The sequence below is a fragment of the Pipistrellus hanaki genome (genome assembly GCF_964339955.1).
Source record: "Pipistrellus hanaki genome assembly, chromosome: 5".
Lineage (NCBI taxonomy): Eukaryota > Metazoa > Chordata > Mammalia > Chiroptera > Vespertilionidae > Pipistrellus > Pipistrellus hanaki.
In genome coordinates, this window is record NC_140507.1 from 70,153,860 (window position 1) to 70,175,584 (window position 21,725).

At 60.4% G+C, this 21,725-nt stretch overlaps 3 protein-coding genes across 5 annotated transcripts; all 3 read left to right on the forward strand.

The window, feature by feature from the left end:
- Nucleotides 1-5,557: 5,557 nt before the first annotated feature.
- Nucleotides 5,558-9,641, forward strand: LOC311623896 (myeloblastin-like). The gene is made up of 5 exons (XM_084886489.1): nt 5,558-5,708; nt 5,951-6,107; nt 7,200-7,341; nt 8,442-8,672; nt 9,346-9,641. Exons 1-5 carry the CDS (start codon nt 5,642-5,644, stop codon nt 9,514-9,516), a joined length of 768 nt encoding a protein of 255 aa, XP_084742615.1. The 5' UTR covers nt 5,558-5,641; the 3' UTR covers nt 9,517-9,641.
- Nucleotides 9,642-14,038: 4,397 nt separating this feature from the next.
- Nucleotides 14,039-16,475, forward strand: ELANE (elastase, neutrophil expressed). Its single transcript, XM_084886467.1, has 5 exons — nt 14,039-14,153; nt 14,548-14,704; nt 14,972-15,113; nt 15,767-15,997; nt 16,174-16,475. The coding sequence occupies exons 1-5, from the start codon at nt 14,087-14,089 to the stop codon at nt 16,372-16,374; spliced, it is 798 nt and encodes a 265-aa protein (XP_084742593.1). The 5' UTR covers nt 14,039-14,086; the 3' UTR covers nt 16,375-16,475.
- A 408-nt stretch (nt 16,476-16,883) lies between these two features.
- CFD (complement factor D) lies at nt 16,884-20,168 on the forward strand. 3 transcript variants are annotated; one of them, XM_084886483.1, is made up of 6 exons: nt 16,885-17,067; nt 17,568-17,701; nt 18,819-18,975; nt 19,063-19,213; nt 19,452-19,712; nt 19,954-20,168. In XM_084886483.1, exons 3-6 carry the CDS (start codon nt 18,881-18,883, stop codon nt 20,149-20,151), a joined length of 705 nt encoding a protein of 234 aa, XP_084742609.1. In that variant the 5' UTR covers nt 16,885-17,067; nt 17,568-17,701; nt 18,819-18,880; the 3' UTR covers nt 20,152-20,168. The 3 variants fall into 3 exon arrangements, with proteins under 3 accessions (XP_084742608.1, XP_084742609.1, XP_084742607.1); XM_084886482.1 differs by lacking the exon at nt 17,568-17,701 and having other exon boundaries at nt 16,884-17,067; XM_084886481.1 differs by lacking the exons at nt 16,885-17,067; nt 17,568-17,701 and adding an exon at nt 18,067-18,300.
- Nucleotides 20,169-21,725: the final 1,557 nt, after the last annotated feature.

Sequence of the window (21,725 nt, forward strand, 5' to 3'; positions counted from 1 at the left end):
TCACAAATATGGTGGTGCCCATAGCCATAAGATGGCCACACCCAGTCCTATCATCCCCACCAGAATCCCCCAGTCCTTGGGGAGCAACCGCTGAGAGCAGGTAGCATGAACGGCCCGGCAGAATGCTTGCTTTGTCACCCTGGTGACGAGGCAAGTGTTCCACACCTGGCCGCAGATGGGCCTCTGGGCCTCGGAGAGCCTCTGGGCAGCGGGCACTGAGCGGCCAGGTCTTGCAGAGCTACTGGCACATGGATTGCTCAGGGCTACATATATATATATCAAGAGTTGGGCTGAAACCGGTTTGGCTCAGTGGTAGAGCGTCGGTCTGCGGACTGAAAGGTCCCAGGTTCGATTACGGTCAAGGGCATGTACCTTGGTTGCGGGCACATCCCCAGTAGGGGGCGTGCAAGAGGCAGCTGATCGATGATTCTCTCTCATCGATGTTTCTAACTCTCTATTCCTCTCTTCCTCTCTGTAAAAAATCAATAAAATATATACATAAAAAAAAGAGTTGGCTATCACAAAGTAGTTTTATTTACTTGCAGCAAGTAAAGGAGACAGAGATTCACATCTAAAGCTCTGCCTCCCCAAAGGGAGGCTTAGCCGGTGCTTATATACACCACTTGGTCCATTACATGTTTTCTATTTTGCTGTTGGCTATACTCATGGGGTTGGGCTCCTGTCATGTTTCTGTTTACAGTTGATTTGCAAAATACTGTGCTGCATTCTAACACTTAGTAAGAACGATATTTGATAAGAATGGCTCAGACCTTGAGACCCTTGTCCTATCTAAGAACTTGGCAGGGGCTAGGCAGTCTCCAGGAGCAGCTGGCAGCGGAGGCCTTGGGCAACAGCTTGTTTTTCACCCGGAGAGGCTGACCCCGTGCTGGGGGTACTGCCCATGCCGAGGCCTGAGGTCTGAGGTGGTCCATCCCCAGCCACCCCGGCTGCCCTGCCACGCCAGCACCCAGACTCCCATGCCAGGCCGGCGTGCCCATCCATGCCAGGCGTGCCCACCTCTGCCGGGGGTCCGGCTGCAGAGGGAGGGGCCCCGAGGGGAGGGAGCAGCAGCCTGTTCCTTAATTACTTGGCTCAGGTCACACCCAGGGGACTGCTCGGGCCCTGAACTGTCCTGGAAAGGGACAGCGGGCCTGCGGCCACCTGTCTTTTTAGGGAAGGGGGGAGGGGGGGTGTCTCTCCAGGGGCAGGGATGAGACGAGAAGCTGCACAATGCCCCACCCGTGGTTCAGCTCCCCCTTGTGGACATCCTCGGGGTGGGGGGACAGGAAGGCTAAGGCACTGGAGCGCCTGCTCCTGGCCTCCCTTCTGCAGCAGAATTGGCGCCTCTGCAGGGTGCCCTGGACCACACGCTTTGTGTGGACAGCAGCCAGCTGCTTCCAGAGCCAGGGATGAGGGGGCTACGGGGTGCAGATGGTGCTGCAGGGGTGGGTGCTCAGAGTGGGAAGAGTTCTCAGGGAGGGAGGTACCTCAGGATTCACAGGGGGTGCCTGGTAGATGAGAGGGGAGGCTCAGGGACGGTTAGGGGATTGGAGAGGGAAATGGGGGGTCCCAGAGAGGCTCAGGAGACTCTGGGACAGAGGGGAACACAGTTGTGAAGGAAGGAGGCCTGGCCATCCTGGCTGCTGGGTCCAGGGCCGGTAATTCCCCACCTTCTTTGCAAGCTTGCTCTCAGGCCGTGCCCAGGTCCCAGGGTGGAAGTGGAGGTTGAGTTGGGGCTTTCCCACAAACCTCCAGGGCTGCCCCAGCCGGTGTCTTCCCCTCCTGCGTTCCACCCACTCCCGGGAGCCCCTGAATTGCCACGTGGTGCTGGGGCCGGTGACCTGAGGCTGAGAGAGTGCCCGGCAGACATTCTCCATCAGGGGCGTCAGCAAGGATGGCTGGATCCTCAGGAGAACCCGATGGCCTGCTGGGGCTGCGGTGGGGAAAGGGGTGGCACGGGTGGACGGGCAGAGGCTGAGGGCTCAGGCAGAGAGCCTGCGTTTCACGTGGTCGATCACATCATGTAGCAAAGCGCACAGACATCCCACAACCACCTAGTTAGCCTCCGTTGGTGGCCACTTGAGTTGTTTCCAGATAGAATTACACTGAGCTTCTTTGTATCTGTGTCCTGCAAAAGTTTCTCCCAGGTAGACCAATACTTACCCTCTCCACCAGCAGAATTAAATAAAAACTGCCCCTTTCTCCATAGTGTTACCAACACTGGATATCATGATTTTTTATTTTCAGACATGCCCACATTTTAAAAAATATATTTTTATTGATTTCAGAGAGGAAGGGAGGGGAGAGAGAGAGAGTGAGATAAGAGAGAGAGAGAGAGAGAGAGAGAGAGAGAGAGAGAGAGAGAGAGAAACATTAATGATGAGAGAGGATCATTGATCAGCTGCCTCCTGCACACCCCCTACTGGGGATGAGCCTGCAACCCTGGAATGTGCCCTTAACTGAAATCAAACCCAGGACCTTCCAGTCTGAAGGCTGACACTCTATCCACTGAGCCAAACCAGCTAGGGCTGATTATTCTTTTATTATTATTATTATTATTATTATTATTATTATATTTTTATTTAATAATAAATAAAACTGGCTAGGGCTAGGGCTGATTATTCTTTCTCTATGGTGCAGGGACCAGAGGCCCAGAGAGGTAAAGACACCGGGCCAGGATGCCACAGCAGGTTACTGCCCAAGCTGGGACTTGAACCCAAACCACTTTACAGACCAGAATTTATTTCGCTGCCACTCTGGCTCCCAACGGGGCCCCATGAGGGTCCAGTCCCTCCTGACTTGGTTTCCCTCCCCAGCTGGAGGGTGAAGCCAACCTTACAGCAGTGTGGCGCTGGGACCACTGCCCGGGCAGAGCGCCGCGGTGGAAGCCGACACCAACTTCCGGGTGGCAGGGTGGGGGAGCCAACGGCATAGGGCAGTGGTTGGCAAACTCATTATTAAACCTAGCCAAATACCAACAGCGCAACGATTGAACTTTCTTTTGAGAGCCACATTTTTTAAACTTAAACTTCTTCTAACGCCACCACTTCAAAGGAAGGGAGAGGGATAGAGAGCTAGAAACATCGATGAGAGAGAAACATCTATCAGCTGCCTCCTGCACACTCCCCATTGAATATGTGCCTGCAGCTGAGACCGGTTTGGCTCAGTGGATAGAGCGTCGGCTTGGGGCTGAAAGGTCCCGGGTTCGATTCCGGTCAGGGGCATGTACCTTGGTTGTGGGCATATCCCCAGTGGGGGGTGTGCAAGAGGCAGCTGATTGATGACTCTGTCTCATCGATGTTTCTAACTCTCTATCTCTCTCCCTTCTTCTGTACAAAATCAATAAAATATATTTAAAAAAAAAAAAAAAAAAGAATATGTGCCTGCAACCAAGGTGCATGCCCTTGACCGGAATGGAACCTGGGACCCTAAAGTCCGCAGGTCGATGCTCTATCCACTGAGCCAAACCGCCGAGGGCCATATTTTTCTCCTTTAAGGAGAGGAGAGGAGAGAGAAGCCGGGACGGAGAGGCTGCAGGCTGGACCTCCTGCTCCCTCTCCTTCCCTCCGGTCCGGGTGATGCAACAGGCCTGGTGCCTGCAGCAGCGGTTGCCTGTTGTGCCACCCACGGTTGGAATGGACAGGGGCCAGGGCAACAGCTTCCAGCCCCCACTTCCCCTCCGCCTGCCACGGCCCCCCTGCCAGGGGGTCATTCCTATCGCCCTGCCCCCCCCCCCCCCCCGCTCTCCACAGCCCCCCTGGGAGCTTTCCCACACCCCATCCCCTGGGCCTCCAGGCAGCCCCGCCCTGCACCCCCCCTGCCTGGCCCCCCAGCCATGGTGAGCGTGCACCCGGAGCAGAGCGCTGGGAGAGGAGCACCCCGAGACCCTCCAGGGAGGCTCCCCGGGGTGGGTGAGTTACCCAGCGGGGTTTGTGTGTACGTTTCATTTTGTTGTTGTTAAAGCTTTATTGAGCAGAAACCGGTTTGGCTCAGTGGATAGAGTGACGGCCTGTGGACTGAAAGGTCCCAGGTTCGATTCCGGTCAGGGTCATGTGCCTTGGTTGCGGGCACATCCCCAGTGGGGGTGTGCAGGAGGCAGCTGGTCGATGATTCTCTCTCATTGATGTTTCTGGCTCTCTGTCCCTCTCTCTTCCTCTCTGTGAGAAATCAATAAAATATATATTTAAAAAATAAATAAATAAAAATAAAGCTTTATTGAAATATACTTTAATAAACCGTACGGCTCACCCAGTTAACAATTCAGTGATATTTGATGCATCCACAATATTGTGTAACTGTAACCACCTCCTCTACCCAGTCCCAGAACATTCCATGGCCCCGAAAAGAACTCCCCCTCCCCATCAGCGGTCACTCCCCGGCTCCCCCCCCCAGCCCTGGCAACCACCAGCCAGCCCACTTCCTGCCCCTGGATCTGCGTGTTCTGGACATTTCACATAAACGGAATCGCACAGCATCTGTCCTTTTGGGTCTGGCTTCTCTCACGAGCACGTGTTTGCAGGGTTCATCCACGTTGCAGCAACGGCCAGCGCCCTGTTCCTAACTCCTGGGTCGGGGGACCCCGCGGACCCCAGGAGACTCCCGTTTCGTGACCATCTGACCACTGAGTCCTGGGAGGCTGCCCACGTGTAAATAAACAGCCTGAGTGGGAGGGAGGGGGATGTGGCCACAGATGCTGGGGTCACCCTGGTTTATACCGTCTGAACGTCATGATTTATTCTGGCGGCTACTGTGAGCAGGAAGTGGAATCAAAATGTCCCCAAATAGCCCTGACTGGTTTGGCTCAATGGATAAAGCATCGGCCTGTGGTCTGAATGGTCCCGGGTTCGATTCCGGTCGGGGGCATGTGCCTTGGTTGCGGGCACATTCCCAATGGGGGGTGTGCAGGAGGCAGCTGATCGATGTTTCTAGCTCTCTGTCCCTCTCCCTTCCTCTCTGTAAAAAAATCAATAAAATATATATTTTAAAAATGTCCCCAAATAATTAACTAGGGCTTCTCCACTATTTACACTGGTGTGTGTGTGTGTGTGTGTGTGTGTGTGTGTGTATGCACACGTGCAGATCACCCCTGGAGAGCTGGCTGCCCTAGGCGTTGTGGGGGGTTGAGAATGGTCTCTGGCCCCACATCCTCCATACCCGGAGCATCCCCAGTCAGTCCATCCTGACAGTCACAGTCACTGCCCCAGGCTGTGTCCCCTGGGGATCAACCAGCCGGGAAGAACTCTGCCTTTGAGGGAACAGTGAGCCCTCTGGGTCCCAGGAGGGCACAGGGCTCCGTGGCCCCACGCTGTTTCCTGTCCCAGGAGCCGGCTCACAGCAGCCCCCTCAGGCCACAGGGGCCTGCGGGGAGGCGCGGAGAGCGGAGTGCGCCCTCTGAGCCCGTGCCCGCTGGCCCGCGTCCATGCGCCCGGCCTGGGGTGGGCAGGAGTTCCTCTTACTCACAGGGAGTTGGAACCCGGAGCCCAGTGCTCCCTGTCCCCCTGGAGTGTGGTTTGACCCCCAGCTCCCTGCGGCCCAAGTTGAAAGGAGGAAGGACACGCAGTCCAGGTGTGGGGCAACCCCAACGGCCGCCAGGTCTCGGGCTATAAGAGGGGCTGGGGAGGCAAGGGAGCCCCGACCGACCATGGCCCCGAGCCGCCGGCCCTCCCACCCTGCCCTGGCCCTTGTCTTGCTGGCCACGCTGCTGGGCGGTGAGTGGGGCCACACGTCCGTTCGCCCGTCTGCCCAGGGGAACATCCACCCTCACCAGCCGGCCCAGCACCCTCTCCGCACAGAGGGAGGCTGAGCAGGAGCAGGGCAGGACCCCTGTGCTGCGGGGATGAATGCCTCGAGGGCGGGGCTCTGGGGCACTGGACTCCGTGTCTGGGAGGGGGCGGGAGGGGCGCGGCAGGGGCAGTGACCCCGCTGATGCTCCTCGCTCGCTCGCTCGCAGGTGCAGCATGGGCTTCAGAGATTGTGGGCGGGCGGGCAGCTAAGCCCCACTCGCGGCCCTACATAGCGTCCCTGCAGATGTTGACTTCCCACTTCTGTGGGGGCACCTTGATCCACCCCAGCTTCGTGCTGACCGCTGCTCACTGCCTGCAGAACATGTGAGTGCCCGTGGCCCTGCCGGGTCTGAGGGGGAGGGGGCCCTGCCGGGTCTGAGGGGGAGGGGGCCCTCCCGGGTCTGAGGGGGAGGGGGCCCTGGGTCTGAGGGGGGAGGGGGCCCTGCCGGGTCTGAGGGGGAGGGGGCCCTCCCGGGTCTGAGGGGGAGGGGGCCCTGGGTCTGAGGGGGGAGGGGGCCCTGCCGGGTCTGAGGGGGAGGGGGCCCTCCCGGGTCTGGGGGGGGAGGGGGCCCTGGGTCTGAGGGGGAGGTGCCCTCCTTCGGTCTGAGGGGGAGGGGGCCCTGGGTCTGAGGGGGAGGTGCCCTCCTTCGGTCTGAGGGGGAGGGGGCCCTGGGTCTGAGGGGGAGGTGCCCTCCTTCGGTCTGAGGGGGAGGGGGCCCTGGGTCTGAGGGGGAGGTGCCCTCCTTCGGTCTGAGGGGGAGGGGGCCCTGGGTCTGAGGGGGAGGTGCCCTCCTTCGGTCTGAGGGGGAGGGGGCCCTGGGTCTGAGGGGGAGGTGCCCTCCTTCGGTCTGAGGGGGAGGGGGCCCTGGGTCTGAGGGGGAGGTGCCCTCCTTCGGTCTGAGGGGGAGGGGGCCCTGGGTCTGAGGGGGAGGTGCCCTCCTTCGGTCTGGGGGGAGGGGGCCCTGGGTCTGAGGGGGAGGTGCCCTCCTTTGGTCTGGGGGGAGGGGGCCCTGGGTCTGAGGGGGAGGTGCCCTCCTTCGGTCTGAGGGGGAGGGGGCCCTGGGTCTGAGGGGGAGGTGCCCTCCTTCGGTCTGGGGGGAGGGGGCCCTGGGTCTGAGGGGGAGGTGCCCTCCTTCGGTCTGGGGGGAGGGGGCCCTGGGTCTGAGGGGGAGGGGGCCCTGGGTCTGAGGGGGAGGTGCCCTCCTTCGGTCTGAGGGGGAGGTGCCCTCCTTCGGTCTGAGGGGGGAGGTGGCCCTCCCGGGTCCGAGGGGGGAGGGGGCCCTGGGTCTGAGGGGGGAGGGGCGCTCCCTCTGAGGGAGGCTGTAACTGAGGGAGCTGCCTCTGGTGCTCAGCGTGCCCATGGGGTGAGGAATGGGTGGGTGGGGGCGGCAAACATTAAGCACCCTGACCCCGCAGCCCCGAGGCCCTGGTGAGGGTGGTGCTCGGGGCCCACAACCTGGAGAACGAGGAGCCCAGCCAGCAGCGTCTCTCCGTCGTCCGCGTGTTTTCCAACAACTACGACCCCGAGGGATTCCACAACGACATCCTCCTCCTGCAGGTGGGCGGGCGGCACCCCTCGTCACCTTCAGCAAACACGTACTGAGCCCCGACTGTACGCCAGCCCCGGCCGGTGCCGGGACTCAGCCTGGGACGCAGCGGGCCTGCTGAGCAGAGGGCCGTTCACACCCTCTTCACGGGCAGCAGTTCGAAGCCCCATCTGCCTTTGACCTGGCCGCGCCCCGTGCCAGCACCCACCCACCCAACACCTCAGCCCCAACCTCAGCGCCAGCCTGCCCTCCCTGCGAGAGCTGCCCTCGCCTACACCCGTGGTCGGCAAACTGAGGCTCGCGAGCCACATGCGGCTCTTTGGCCCCCTGAGTGTGGCTCTTCCACAAAATACCACGGCCTGGGAGAGTCTGTTTTGAAGAAGTGGCGTTAGAAGTTTAAGTTTAAAAAATATGGCTCTCAAAGGAAATTTCAATCGTTGTGCTGTTGGTATTTGGCTCTGTTGACTGATGAGTTTGCCGAGCACGGCCCTCGTGGAAAGACGGCCACCCTCCCCTGATTTACGGTTCACCCTCTCGCCGTTCCCCTGCCTCCCCGCCTCCCTGAAAGGCCAGCTCCGAGGGAGGCTGGGGGAAGAGGTGGCCTCACTGAGTGCTGTGAGAGGAGGAAGGCCACAGGGACAAACACTACCTAAGAGAGGCCCATGGAGTCAGAGAAGGGAAAGCAGCCCGGGGCTGGGGTGGGGGTTGGAGGATCAATCCCAACAGGCTCCCTGGAGGAGGTGACCCCTGAGGGAGAACCTGAGAGTGAGTGGGAGGGAAGGAGGCACTTTGGGGCGGTCAGGGCGGACGTGTGTGTGTGTGCGTGTGCATGTGTGTGCCTGCGTGCGTGCGTGCGCGTGCGTATATGTGTGTGTTTGTACGTGTGTGCGTGCGTGTGCGTGTGTGTGAGTGTGTGTATGTGTGTGTGCGTGTGTGTGAGTGTGTGCGTGCGTGTGTGTGCGTGTGTGTGCGTGCGTGCATGCGTGTGTGTGCGCACATGTGCGAGTGCATGTGTGCGTGTGTGTGAGTGTGTGTGTGTGTGTGAGTGAAAAGGGCCGCTCTGGGGCCTGGAGACAGGCTCTCACTGCCCCCGACCCTCCCTCTGCCCCAGCTGGACCGCCCCGCCAACCTCACCGCCCAGGTCGCAGTGGCCCAGCTCCCGGAGCAGGGCCAGCAGCTGCCCCACGGCACCCCGTGCCTGGCCATGGGCTGGGGCCGCCTGGGCACCACGGACCCGCTGCCCCCCATCCTCCAGGAGCTGAACGTCACCGTGGTCACCTTCCTGTGCCGGCAGGAGAACCTGTGCACCTTCGTGCCCCGGCGCAAAGCCGGCATCTGCTTCGTACGTACCTGCCAGCGCCTGGCCCCGGGCCGCTGCGGACGGCAGCGAGGGCTCCGGGCACTGCCCGCGGGAGGCACGTGGGGGGGGGCAGCGCTCAGATCCACCTCCTCCCCACTGAGCAGCCGGTCTCCTGCCGGGAAGAGGGGAGCACCCCTGAGAGGGCGCAGCCAGTGATGGGCACAGCCTCGGCGCCCACGGGCACCCAGGGGTGCTCCTGTCATACCCGGAGGCCTCGCCGGGCGCCTCTCGGACCAGCCCGGCTCGCTCCGGGCCCAGGTCTACAGCAGGGCAGGGAGTGCCCGCCGCCCTCCTGAGCGGCCTCCTCTCTCATGTGACCACTCAGTGGTGACCAGATCGTCCCGCTTCTGGCGGGACAGTCCTGATTTTTAACAATTTTTCCTGCATCCCGAGGCGTTTTAAAAAAAGTCCCGATTTTTGGAAAGATAGGAAAGATCGGAAAGATTCTTTCCCGTGTCCCGAGGTGTTTTCAAAAAGCCGTGGGACGTGGGAGAAAATTGTTGAAAATCAGGACTGTTCCGCTGGAAGCGGGACGGTCTGGTCACCATTGAGTGGTCACCAGCACGGAGAAACATGTGACCCCTAAGTGGCCTCAGGCTGCCACCAGCTACCGTAGCCACACCCTGGCGACTGACCAGCGTCCCCTCCTTCCCAGGGCGACTCTGGCGGCCCCTTGATCTGCGACGGCGTCCTCCAGGGCGTGGACTCCTTCCTGATCCGCGAGTGTGCCAACCGCCAGTACCCCGACTTCTTCGCGCGCGTCTCCCTCTATGTGGACTGGATCCAGTCTGTGCTGAGAGGTGGGGGCGGTGAGGGCAGCCGCTAAGCCCCTTCTTCCAGCCCCTCCCCGCCCCCCACACACACAGGCTGAGGCCAGAGAACAAGCCCTCATGGGGGGAAGGGAGCCGGCGCCCAGCCTCACGCTGACGTCAATAAAACACTGAAACCCTCCTTCGGCTCCTGTCTGTCCTTCCCAAGGGCCCCCCGCACCCAAGCCTCCAGACCCCAGACTTCGGAGGGGGTTTTGGAACAGAAGCCTCGAAGCCAGTGTAGGGCCCAGGTCCCAGGAGTCCCACTGCCCCAGAGCCCAGAGTCGTGGGTTCGAATCCGGCTCCACCCGCGTGGCCCCGGGCAGGCCGATGCCCGTGTCTGTGTCTCCGGTTCCTTGTCTGGAAAAGGGAGCCAAGAGCTCCCCCCCCCCCTCACCCTCAGGAAGGGGGCGCCGTGTCCGCTGTGTCTCCAGCCCGGGGGCTGCTGGAGGACCGGCCAGGCTGTCACAGCATGAGAGCCGGCCAGCTGCCGTGGCTCAGTGATTGAGCATCAACCTATGAACCATGAGGACCTGGTTCAATTCCTGGCCAGGACACAAGCCCAGGTGGCAGGCTCCATCCCCAATGCAGGAGGCAGCAGTGAATGATTCTCTCTCATCACTGATGTTTCTGTCTCTCTCCCTCTCCCTTCCTCTCTGAAGTCAATAAAAATGTGTTTAAAAAATATGCCGGGACCGGTTTGGCTCAATGGATAGAGTGTCTGCTTGGGGACTGAAGGGTCCCGGGTTCGATTCCGGTCAAGGGCATGTACCTTGGTTGCGGGCACATCCCCAGTAGGGGGTGTGCAAGAGGCAGCTGATCGATGACTCTCTCTCATCGATGTTTCTAACTATCTCTCTCCCTTCCTCTCTGTACAAAATCAATAAAATATATTCAATAATAATAATAATAATAATAATAATAATAATGTCGTGGAGTGCCAGGCCTGCAGGCTCCTGACTCAGCCAGGGGCCGGCAGGATGGCTATCAGGGAGGCCTCCTGGAAGAGGCAGCTGTGCCTGAGCAGGAGCAGGGAGGGAGGCTGATCAGGGCAGAGGAACAGGAAGAGCTTCCTGTGGCTGGAATGGAGCCGGCCAAGGGGCTGGGGGAGGAGGGTTCAGGCAGGTGGTGGGGCTGGAGCACGCAGGGCCACAGACATGAATGGGGGCGGGTAGGGGGCTAGAGAAGAGCCCTGGGGCAGGAGGAGGGAGAGCTCATTGTAGGCCAGTAGCCACGGGAATGAGGCTCAGAGGGAGGGCCAACCTGCTCACCAGACAGACGGACAGACGGGACTGGACTGGAAGAGAGCTCTTCCGTATCGATTCCTTCTACCACCACCTGGCGTCAGCATACAGATCCAAGCAAGAGTGAGAATGCCGGGCCTGCCCCCTTTTGCCACTCTGCACACCTTACCCCAGGGTCAGGGCTAGGGCTGGGCTATAGCAGCGGCTCCAGCAGCCAACATGTGTAAGACGGGGGACACAGCTGCATCCTGGGGAATGCACCCTGGTGAGCGGCAGGGGGATGCTGGGATTCCCTGCACTTCCCAGGGCTCAAGGCAAGGAAGTGGTTTCTATAAAAACCCACATCGCCCTAGCCCCGCGGTCGGCAAACTGCGGCTCGAGAGCCACATGCGTGTGGCTCTTTGGCCTCTTGAGTGTCAGCCTACAGACTAAAGGGTCCCAGGTTTGATTACGGCCAAGGGCACATGCCCGGGTTGTGGGCTCCATCCACTTGGGGGGGGGGGGGCTTGCAGGAGGCAGCCAATCGATGTTTCTAGCTCTTTCTCTTCCTCTCTGAAATCAATAGAAATGTATTAAAACACACACACACACACACACACACACACACACACACACACCACAGCATTGGGGGTAAAAGAGGTTTGCTAGAGGGAATGTCGGGAACAGGAAGATCCACAAACGCCTCTTGCTGGATTTTTGTGGGCTTGTGTGTGAACGATGGTTCCAGGGCGCTCTCACAGCCAAGGCCAAACCCAGGGCTAGGAGCTGAGGACCAGGGGGCTGGGGGCCCTAGAGTGGATTCAGGAAATGACGAGCCCATGAGAGTAACGAGCAGGATGATCCGCACATGCAAACTGGGAGGCCTCGGGGAGCAAGGGCTCCCCCAGCAGCCCCAGGGGCGTGTGCGTCTGTGCTGCGAGGGGCCCCAGACCCCAGTGCCAGTCCCTACGCTCAGAGGTCCCCAGTCCGCAGCGGCGGGGAGCGGTGCTCGAACCATGTTTTCTCCCTGCCGGTGACCCGGGTCTCCACCGTGCACCTGTCTCCTTTGGAAGCCGCGTTCCTCGTTGCACAGGAGTGGCCCCTGTGACCACGACTCCGATTGCAAACGAGAAGCCTCGCCGCCTGCCTCCCAGCCTTTGCCCGCCTCACCCTCCCGGAGGTGGTTAATGGTTAAAAGGTCCTCACTTTCTTATCTGAGAACCTGCCACGTGCTCATTCACTCCAGCCTCGGGGATAATCCTATACAATGGAATCTATTATTATAACTTCCCTTTTACAGACAAGGAAACGGGGGCACAGGCGAGTGAAGTCCGTGTCCTGAAGTTACTATGTGGAAGGCAAGTGGCCGAGCCAGGAGAGGAACCCAGAGTCCTGAGGCTTGACCAACTATGAGATGTGTGTACAGAGTATACAGGTGATGCTCAATACATGCAGCTTTGATTACACGGGGTCTCCCTGTCCGAGCCACAGCACCCCTCCCCTCCCCAAAGACATGGCTCCCTACACTCTCCCTCGTCCCCGGACTGGAAACGGGGCTGTGTATACAGTAGGTGCACACTGAATGCTCTGTGGTCTATTTAGCACAATGGGGTGGGGACCCTGCCAAGCAGGGAGGAGGGCAGGGGACAGGCATCTGACGGAGGGAGGGATGAGGGGAGCACCGAGCGCCCGCCGTGTGCCAGGCCCTGGGAAAGCAGGGCCATCTCCTCAGTGGTGAGCTATGGGGTCCGTTTGCCTGCGGCCACAGAGGGCGCGGGAGGCCCAGAGACAGACTCCGGGCGTCATCCACGTCCCCACCCGCCGGCTCCTGCGATGGATCCGTTGGTTCCCTTCCGTGAACCCAGCTCCTGGTCAGGAGAACGTTGCTTCTTGCGACAGCCCTGGCCCCGGCCGTTGCAGCTGGAGCATTCTGGGGGAGTGGGAAGAGGAACAGGGCTGGGGGGGGGGGCCGCGATGGGGGCTGGGCCCTGGGGGCCCCTTCGCCACTGTTTGTCCCGAGTCCTTCACACCCCAGACAGGAGCTCTCAAGCCTCAGTGGACATCCATGGCCCAGCCCCCTCCCCAGGCCGGAGGGGGCTCTGTGAACCCTCGGGAGGTGGGGGTCCGGGGGCAGAGGGGGCTCTTCCCCAGAACCTCCGCTGGGGGCCAGGGGCTAACAGCGCCCCCCGTGGGAATGGGAATGGGAATGAGTTCCCCATTGTGAGCAGCAGCCACGGGGAGGCCGGAAGGCCAGGCCGGGAGAGGGAGACCCAAGACGCAGGGAGGTGAGCAACAAGTCACCATCCGGCCGCGGACTGTGGGGCCTGAGTCAAACCCCAGCCTCTCCCATGTCGCTGGGAAGGCTCACAGGGGAGGCCTCAGGGTGCACCAGCTTCCTCATCTCACATGGAACCTCGCAGCCCCCATCCCCTGTGGAAGGTCAGGGCCGCACTGGGGGCACCCGCTATTACAGCGCTCTGAGCAGACAGACAGAGGCATGCGAGCAGACGACACTCTTTGGCCCAGGGCTGCCAGATTTAGCAAAGATACAGGACGCCCAGTTACGTGCGAATGTCAGATAAATGACGGCCAGCTTTCTAGATAAGGGAGACACCGTCCCTCCCCCACTGCGGCAGAGCTGTGATTCCTCTCGGCCACATGTGGAACATGGTTACACGAAACAAACTGCTTTAAAAAACCACTCACGGCCGAAACCGGTTTGGCTCAGTGGATAGAGCGTCGGCTTGGGGACTGAAGGGTCCCGGGTTCAATTCCGGTCAAGGGCATGTACCTTGGTTGCAGGCACATCCCCAGTGGGAGGTGTACAAGAGGCAGCTGATCGATGACTCTCTCTCATCGGTGTTTCTAACTTTCTATCTCTCTCCCTTCCTCTCTGTACAAAATCAATAAAAATATATTTAAAAAACCACTCACGGACAGACATCGGTACGGTGGTCACCAGAGGCAGGGGCTTGGGGGAAGGAAAGGGTAAAGGGGGTCAGATATAAGGTGACAGAGACTTGACTTTGGGTGGTGGGCACAGACTGCATGTATCAGAACTGCATGCTTGAAACATATCATTTATTAAGCAATGTCACCCCAATACACTTAGTTAAAAAGAAAAAAAATTTTTTTTTTAAGTCTGACTTTCAAATGTGTGTCCTGAGTTTTGTCCGGAGCCAACCCAGGCCCCTGGCACCCATCACCCCCATTCTTCCCGTCACCACCCTCACCCATTCCCGGGGGGGGAGAGAGGAAGTGGGGACACCTGGCCCTGCGTGGGGCAATGCAACGGCCCCGGGCTCGGGCTATAAGAGGGCCAGGTGGGTGCAGGGGGCAGAGACACCGGGGCCCCCGCTCAATCATGGCCCACAGCCGCAGCCCCTCCGGCCCCGCCCTGGCCTCCTTCCTGCTGACCGTGCTGCTGGGCGGTGAGTGGAGCCCCGTGTCCGTCCATCCCTCCGTCCCTGGGCATCCATTCCTGCTTCTCCACGTTCGCCCTCACGGGAAGGGGGCTGGATGGGGAGACCCATTTCCAGAGGAGGAGACGGAGGCTCAGCGTGGTGAGGGGCCCGTGAGCCCGGCGGGGCGGGTCAGTGGGCGCGCCCTGGGCACTCCAAAGCCAGAGGAAGCTCAGACCTCGCTGTGCCCGGGCAGGGGGTGGCGGCAGGCCCCTGTCCTCTCTGCACCTCCGTCTCATCTGGTGGCAAGCACGTGGAGAGTCCCAACCCGGAGGTTCTTGTGGGAGTGAGTTCAAGGCCAGCTGGCCCGTGGGGTGGGCTCCTCCGTGGCACTCACTGCCCCATCCTGGCCGTCTGTGCCCAGGCCCCGTGCTGGCCTCCGAGATCGTGGGCGGCCGGCAGGCCCGGCCCCACGCGTGGCCCTTCATGGTGTCCCTGCAGCAGCGCGGAGGCCACTTCTGTGGGGGGACCCTGGTGGCCCCCAACTTCGTCATGTCGGCTGCGCACTGTGTGAACGGCAGGTGAGTGACTCCTGAGCCTGCCTCCCCTCTTCCCTCCATCCCCACGTCTGTCCAAGCGGGGAGTGGGGGTGGAGGGGGGTGAGACCAGGGTCTGGGCTCCTCCCGGGCGCCCCATCGATGCACCTGCTTCGCCAGGCCTGCGAGGGGGCATTCGGCCCAGGAGCCCGAGGACCAGCCCTGGGTGGGGAGGCATCCGTGGGCATGGGCCTGGGCTCTGGGGTCTCTAAGAGCCACCTCGAATCCCCTCCCGCACCCGCTCTGCCGCAGAAACTTCCGGGCAGTGCAGGTGGTGCTGGGGGCACACAACCTGGGGCGGCGAGAGCGCACGCGGCAGCTGCTCGGCGTCCAGCGCATCTTTGAGAACGGGTTCGATTCCCAGAGTCTGGCGAACGACATCGTGCTCCTGCAGGTGGGGGGTGGCCGGCCGGGCGGGCGGGCGGGCGGGGGGCCCAGGTGGGGCAGGGAGGCCCGGGCAGGCATAAAGTCCTGGGCTGAGGAGTGGGGCGGGCAGAGAAGGGCTACAGACTGGGGGGCACACCTGGCTCTCACTGGGGAGGTCACCTCTGCGCCTCGGTCTCCACCCGCGTCGCCTGGGAAATAAGCCCCACCTGAGGGTTGTTGAGCGCGTGAACAGGAGGACGCAGAGTGCTCTGAGCAGCTGTCCGCCAGCAGAGGGTTGTGATTATTCGTGCCCTGCGGCCGAGGGCGGGGACAGTCCCTGAACCCCCCACATTCCGGCCGGTGGGAGGAGCGTCCCTCCCCCGCGGCTGGCAGAGCTGCTGGTTGTCACGGGTGTTGCCCATAGTTTGGTGCCTGCTGTTTCCTGCGCTCAAGACATGTCCGAGTTCTCCCCGAGCCACTGTGGTTGCTTCCACTTCACAAACGGGGACACTGACCCTCGGGGTGGGGAGCATCCCGCAGGGTGGCCCTCCTGCTCCATAAAACCCCAGGTCCATCGTGGGGCCTCCGAGGGGAAACAGACCCGGGAGGGGCTGCGTCGCCCCCCCCCCCCCCCCCCCCCGCCCCATGCGACTCTTCGATGCCCTGTCCTGCCCCCTGCAGCTCAACGGCTCAGCCACCATCAACGCCAACGTGCAGGTGGCCAGGCTGCCCGAGCAGGGCCAACGTGTGGGCAACGGGGTCCGCTGCCTGGCCATGGGATGGGGCCGGCTGGGCACAAACCAGCCAGCGGCCCGCGTCCTGCAGCAGCTCAACGTGACCGTGGTGACCGCCCTCTGCCCCTCCACCAACGTGTGCACGCTGGTGCCCCGCCGGCGCGCAGGGATCTGCTTCGTGAGTACCGCACCCCTCCACCCGCACCCCCTCTCCGCGCCCACCCCCGCCTGTGGGGGCCACGGCCACCAGGACTGCGAGCCAGAACCCGGGAGGACTTCCCAGCCCCGAAGGGAGGCCTCGCCGCGAGCCCCGAAGGGAGGCCTCGCCTGCTCACCGCCCCCGGCCCCGCACAGGGGGACTCCGGCGGGCCCCTGGTCTGCAACGAGCTGATCCACGGGATCGACTCCTTCATCCGCGGAGGCTGCGGCAACGGCTACTACCCGGACGCCTTCGCCCCCGTGGCGCAGTTCGCAGACTGGATCAACTCCGTCATCCGCCAACACGACGGCCGCCCTCGTCTCCACCCCGGGGACCCTGCGAGCAGGAGCCACTAGGAAGGGCTGCCCAGGCCCCCCGCCTCCCCTGCCCCGGGGCAGGCCCATCCAGGCTGCAGGATGCAGCATCTGACAGAATAAAAGCCTTCTCTTTTGTACAATGTGTCTGGGTGTGTGTTGGTTGTGCCGTTGGAGATGGGAAGTAGTTAGGAGTAGGTTTGGCTCAGTGGATAGAGCTTTGGCCTGTGGACCGAAAGGTCCCAGGTTCGATTCCGGTCGCGGGCACATCCTCCGTAGGGGGTTTGCAGGAGGCAGCTGATCGATGTTCCTCTCTCATCCATGTTTTTAACTCTCTATCCCTCTCCCTTCATCTCTGTAAAAAATCAATAAAAACATATTGTTAAAAAATAAAAAAGTAGTTAGGAGAGTGTTTGGGGCATCGCACGAGAATGCTGCCACCAGGGGGCAGCAAAACCAGGGCTTTGGGGTAAGAAGTTCCTTCCCCTCCTCCTGGCACACAGAGATGCCCCCGGCCGTTCCTGGTTTCCCTCCCGGAAAGCTCACGCACACCCGATGAAGCTCGCCTTGAAGTGGTTATGACACCGGCGCCGGGGCCGGGGTCTGCTGAGCGCTGGCGGGTGCGGAAATCATTCTCCGTCTGAGCCGTGCTGGCTCACCTCCAGCCCCTGAGGTGCGGCCGCAACCGGTTTGGCTCAGCGGTAGAGCGTCGGCCTGCGGCCTGAAGGGTCTCAGGTTCGATTCCGGTCGGGGGCATGTATGTTGGTTGCGGGCACATCCCCAGTGGGGGGGGGGGGGGGCGCGTGCAGGAGGCAGCTGGTCGGTATTTCTCTCTCATTGACGTTTCTGGCTCTCTTTCTCCCTTCCTCTCTGTAACAATAAAAATAAAAAAATAAAAAAATAAAAAAAAGTGGAGGCGTGGAGCGGGGGAGCCCTTCTCAGGAGCCTGAGTTCGAGTCCCAGCTCTGCCTTTGGGCAACTTGGTGGCTGCCTCTGAACCTCTGGAGCTGTCTGGGAAGGGAGCAGCCAGTGGTTGGGGTTTCACTGGGTGACAGAGACAAGTCCTCCCTAACCCCAGCCCTTTGCTCTGACGAGCCGGGAGGAGCCGAGCAGAAGATTCCCAAGGCATCCCCCAGCCTCGGGGAAGTTGCTGCCCTGGGGGGAGGGGGGAGGGGAGAGGGGACGAGGAGGGGACATGACTGACTTGTAACGCTCTTCTGTCTTCCTGGGCCCAGGAAGGAGCCCTCTGGGGCACGTGATCCAGGCTCAGCCAATCAGAGGCAGCCTGCAGACACTGGTGCGCACAATGGGGAATTGGAGCAGGAGCCCGCTGAGTCTGGGGTTCCTGCGGCCACAACAGGGGATCCTGGTGAGGAGAGAAGCCATCGAGGAAGAAGGGGGAGACTAACGGCAAAGACCTGACATTGTTCGAGGTGCCTGGATCAAGCCACACCTGAAGGCAGCCCTGAGCTTTCCGTTAAAATGTCCTTGTTGAAGGCACAGTCTTTCCAGCTGCCCCTACACACCACCTTTCCAACACTCTGCTTGTTGGGTGCCAGGACCCAGAGGCACAGCAATGGGGACAAGGTGTAGGGTGACCTTATTCCCTCCCCCACCCAATTTCCTCTCCAAGTTGGAGAAAGAAGACAAAGAAGGGAGGTGCAGGGGGGAAAAGGGGGAGGGGGGAGGGGAAACGAGGAAGTGAGTTGTTTACAAGCTGTGGCGAGGTACACAGAGGCGGGAGGCAGCCCTCACGGTGCAAAGTCCAGCAGAAGGAGAGGGGGGCAAACTGGCAGGCACCCCCATTGGACAGACAGGGCTGCCCCTCCCCCCCCTGGAGCCGCCCCTCCTCCCACTCTCATGAGAGCGTCCCAGGCCCCGCGGGGTCAGTGTCGAGCCACAGCAGCGCCATGGCAGGCCTCCCCGTGCGCCTGGTGGCTCTGGTCCTTCTGGGAGCGGCCCTGTGTGGTGAGCGTGGACCTGGGACTGGGCTGGCAGCAGGGGGGCACCAGCCTGCTGGGTCGTCAGCCATGGGGCCCCTCCATCCAACGGGACTGCCCCCCGAGCCCTCCTAGATAGGCAGAAAGGGGGCAGCGCCCAGGGGAATAGAAGGCTCTGAACGCTGGGCATTCTCAGAACTTGGATCTGACACGCAAGCTTTCCCCACAGTGAGAACACCCAGCTCTGCCACGGAAACTGGCGGCCCGCGTGGCCAGGGGCTGCCCGGAGTGTTGGCTCCGTCTAGCCCGCTTTTCTTATGTTTAAATCAAAGCTGTTAGGCTCCGTATATAGAATGGAGTCAGCCCCAGACCCTGCTGTTCGACCCCCTGCCCCCTCCTGCCCCGCCATCTGAATGTATGACCCTGGGGTGGGGGCTCCGATGGTGAGATTCCAGGCCTGAGGGGGGCTGGGGTGGCCTGCGGGGGCCTCTGAGGGCTGGGCTGCAGCCCCCCGTGGGGTCCTCACACCCACCTGCCTGCCCCCAGCGGCACAGCCCCGGGGCCGGATCCTGGGCGGCCAGGAGGCCCAGTCCCGCCAGTGGCCCTACATGGCGTCGGTGCAGGTGAACGGCACGCACGTGTGCGGCGGCTTCCTGGTGGCCGAGCAGTGGGTGCTGAGCGCCGCGCACTGCCTGGAGGACGTGTGAGTGGAGCTGGCGATGGGGGGGGGGGGGGGGGCGGGGGCCAGGGTAGAGGTCGGGGATGTGGATCTGACTTGCACCCGCCCCAGCCCCAGGCCCAATGAGACGGTGAAGGTGCTCCTGGGCGCGCTCTCCCTGTCGGAACCTGAGCCATCCAAGCGCCTGTTCGATGTGCTCCGAGCAGTGCCCCACCCCGGCAGCGGGCCGGACACCATCGACCACGACCTCCTTCTGCTGCAGGTCTGGCTGCACTCCCTCCTGCTGCATGCCCTCCCTCCCCCCGTGACCCTCAACCCTGCTCCCCACCTCCCCCTACCGGCCCCACGGAGTCCAGCCACAGCCCCTGCTGCTGCATGGCCCCCCCACAACCTCCAACCCTGCTCCCCACCTCCCCCTACCGGCCCCACGGAGTCCAGCCACAGCCCCTGCTGCTGCTTGCTCTCCCTGAGCCCTGACCCCCGCCTCGCCCCGCCCCCAGCTGTCTGAGAACGCCACCCTGGGCCCCGAGGTGAAGCTGCTGCCCTGGCAGCGCGAGGACCGCGATGTGGCCGCCGACACGCTCTGCGACGTGGCCGGCTGGGGCGTAGTGAGCCACACGGGCCGCCGGCCCGACCGCCTGCAACACTTGCTGCTGCGCGTGATGGACCGCGCCACCTGCAACCTGCGCAGGTTCCACGACGGCACCGTCACGAAGCGCATGATGTGCGCCGAGAGCCACCGCCGCCGCGACACCTGCAAGGTGCGGGGCCTGGAAGGCGGGCACTGGGCTGTGGGGTGTGCAGGGCAGGGACCTGGTGGGTGGGGCCTGCGGCGGCGGGTGGGGCCTGAGGGATTGGCACGCGGGGGCGGGGAACCAGGTTGGGGCTGGAGGGAGGAGCGGGAATGGCAGCGGTTGAGCTCCGGTGTGGAGGGTGAGGGCGTGGGGGCTCTTGAGGGGTCAGGGGGGATAAATGCCCCCCTTACTGCCCTTTCTCACATAGGGTGACTCTGGGGGCCCTCTGGTGTGCAACGGCGTGGCCGAGGGCGTGGTCACCTCAGGATCCCGCGTGTGTGGTGACCCCAAGAAGCCAGGCATCTACACTCGCGTGGGGAGCTACACGGCCTGGATCGACAGCGTCATGGACGGAGGCGTGGCCTCCCCGGGAGACCCTGAGGGGCGGGGCCCCGAGGAGCAATAAAGTCATTCCCTCCCGCATCCCATCAGGCTGCATGTTTTTCTTTCTATGTTGTTTATTCATTTAATCAGAAGTGAAACCATATGGCAGTTGTCTTTCTCTCTCTGGCTTAGCATGATACCCATGCTGTTGCAAATAACAAGATTTCATTCTTTTTCGTGGCTGAGTAATATTCCATTGTATATGCACCATATTTTCTTTGTACATTTGCCTATCGATGGGCACTTGGGTTGTTTCATATTTTGGCCATCGTAAATAATGCTGCAACTGTCTTCAGCTAAATTTTATAGTCCCTTGCTGAAACTGGTTTGGCTCAATGGATAGAGCGTCAGCCTGCAGACTGAAAGGTCCCAGGTTCGATTCCAGTCAAGGGCATGTACCTTGGTTGCGGGCACATCCCCAGTAGGGGGTGTGCAAGAGGCAGCTGATCGATATTTCTCTCTCATCAATGTTTCTAACTCTCTATCCCTCTCTTCCTCTCTGTAAAAAATCAATAAAATATATTTATTTAAAATTTTATAATCCGAAAAAACAGTGCGTGAGGATTCCCTTTTCTTCATACCCTCACCAACTCTTGCTATTTGTTGATTTATTATTATTTTTTAAATCCTATGTTACAACCACTTTTTTTAAAAAAAATCAATCTTTATTGTTCATATTATTACAAAGGTTCCTCATTTCTTCCCCCCTCCACCAGGTTCCCACCCCACCCTCCGCCCCCTCCCCACCCCCCATTGTCCTCATCCATAGGTGCACAGTTTATGTTCAGTCTCTTCCCGCATCCACCACTCCTCCTTTCCCGGAGAACTGTCAGTCCACTCCCCTCCTGTACCACCGACTCTACTACAATCAACAGCTAATATTGTTCATCAGGTTTTTCAATCTCCTTTTGTTGTTGTTGTTTTTAATTAATAAACTTTTACACTTCTAAGAATAAATTTTAAAATCTAATCATTTTAAACCTTGTTTTTTTCTGCCCTGGGAATTGAAAAGCAAACTTGTTTATATGTAAACTTGCCCTTAGGCTATCAAAAGGTGTAGTCATTCAAGTGTAAATGAACACACTGTTTAAAGATAGCTGCTGACAACCACTTTCTTAAATTGGTTTTAGAGAGGTGGGAAGGGGAAGAGAGAAACATCAATGTGAGAGAAAAACAGGGACTGATTGCCTCCCACATGCGCCCCTGGGAATCAAACCTGTGACTTCCTGGTGCCTGGGACAACTCTCCTGAGCCACACTGACAGGCATGAGGTAGTATCTCATTGTGTTATTTGTGGTGTTTTTTTAATTTTTCACCCAAGGAGTGAGGATATTTTTCCACTGATTCTTTTATTTTTTATTTTAAAAATATTTTTATTGCCGAAACTGGTTTGGCTCAGTGGATAGAGCGTCGACCTGCTGACTGAAAGGTCCCGGGTTCGATTCTGGTCAAAGGCATGTACCTTGGCTTCGGGCATGTCCCCAGTGGTGGTGGTGGGGGGTGCAAGAGGCAGCTGATCTATGTTTCTAACTCTCTATCCCTCTCTCTTCCTCTCTGTAAAAAATCAATAAAATATATTTTAAAAATATTTTTATT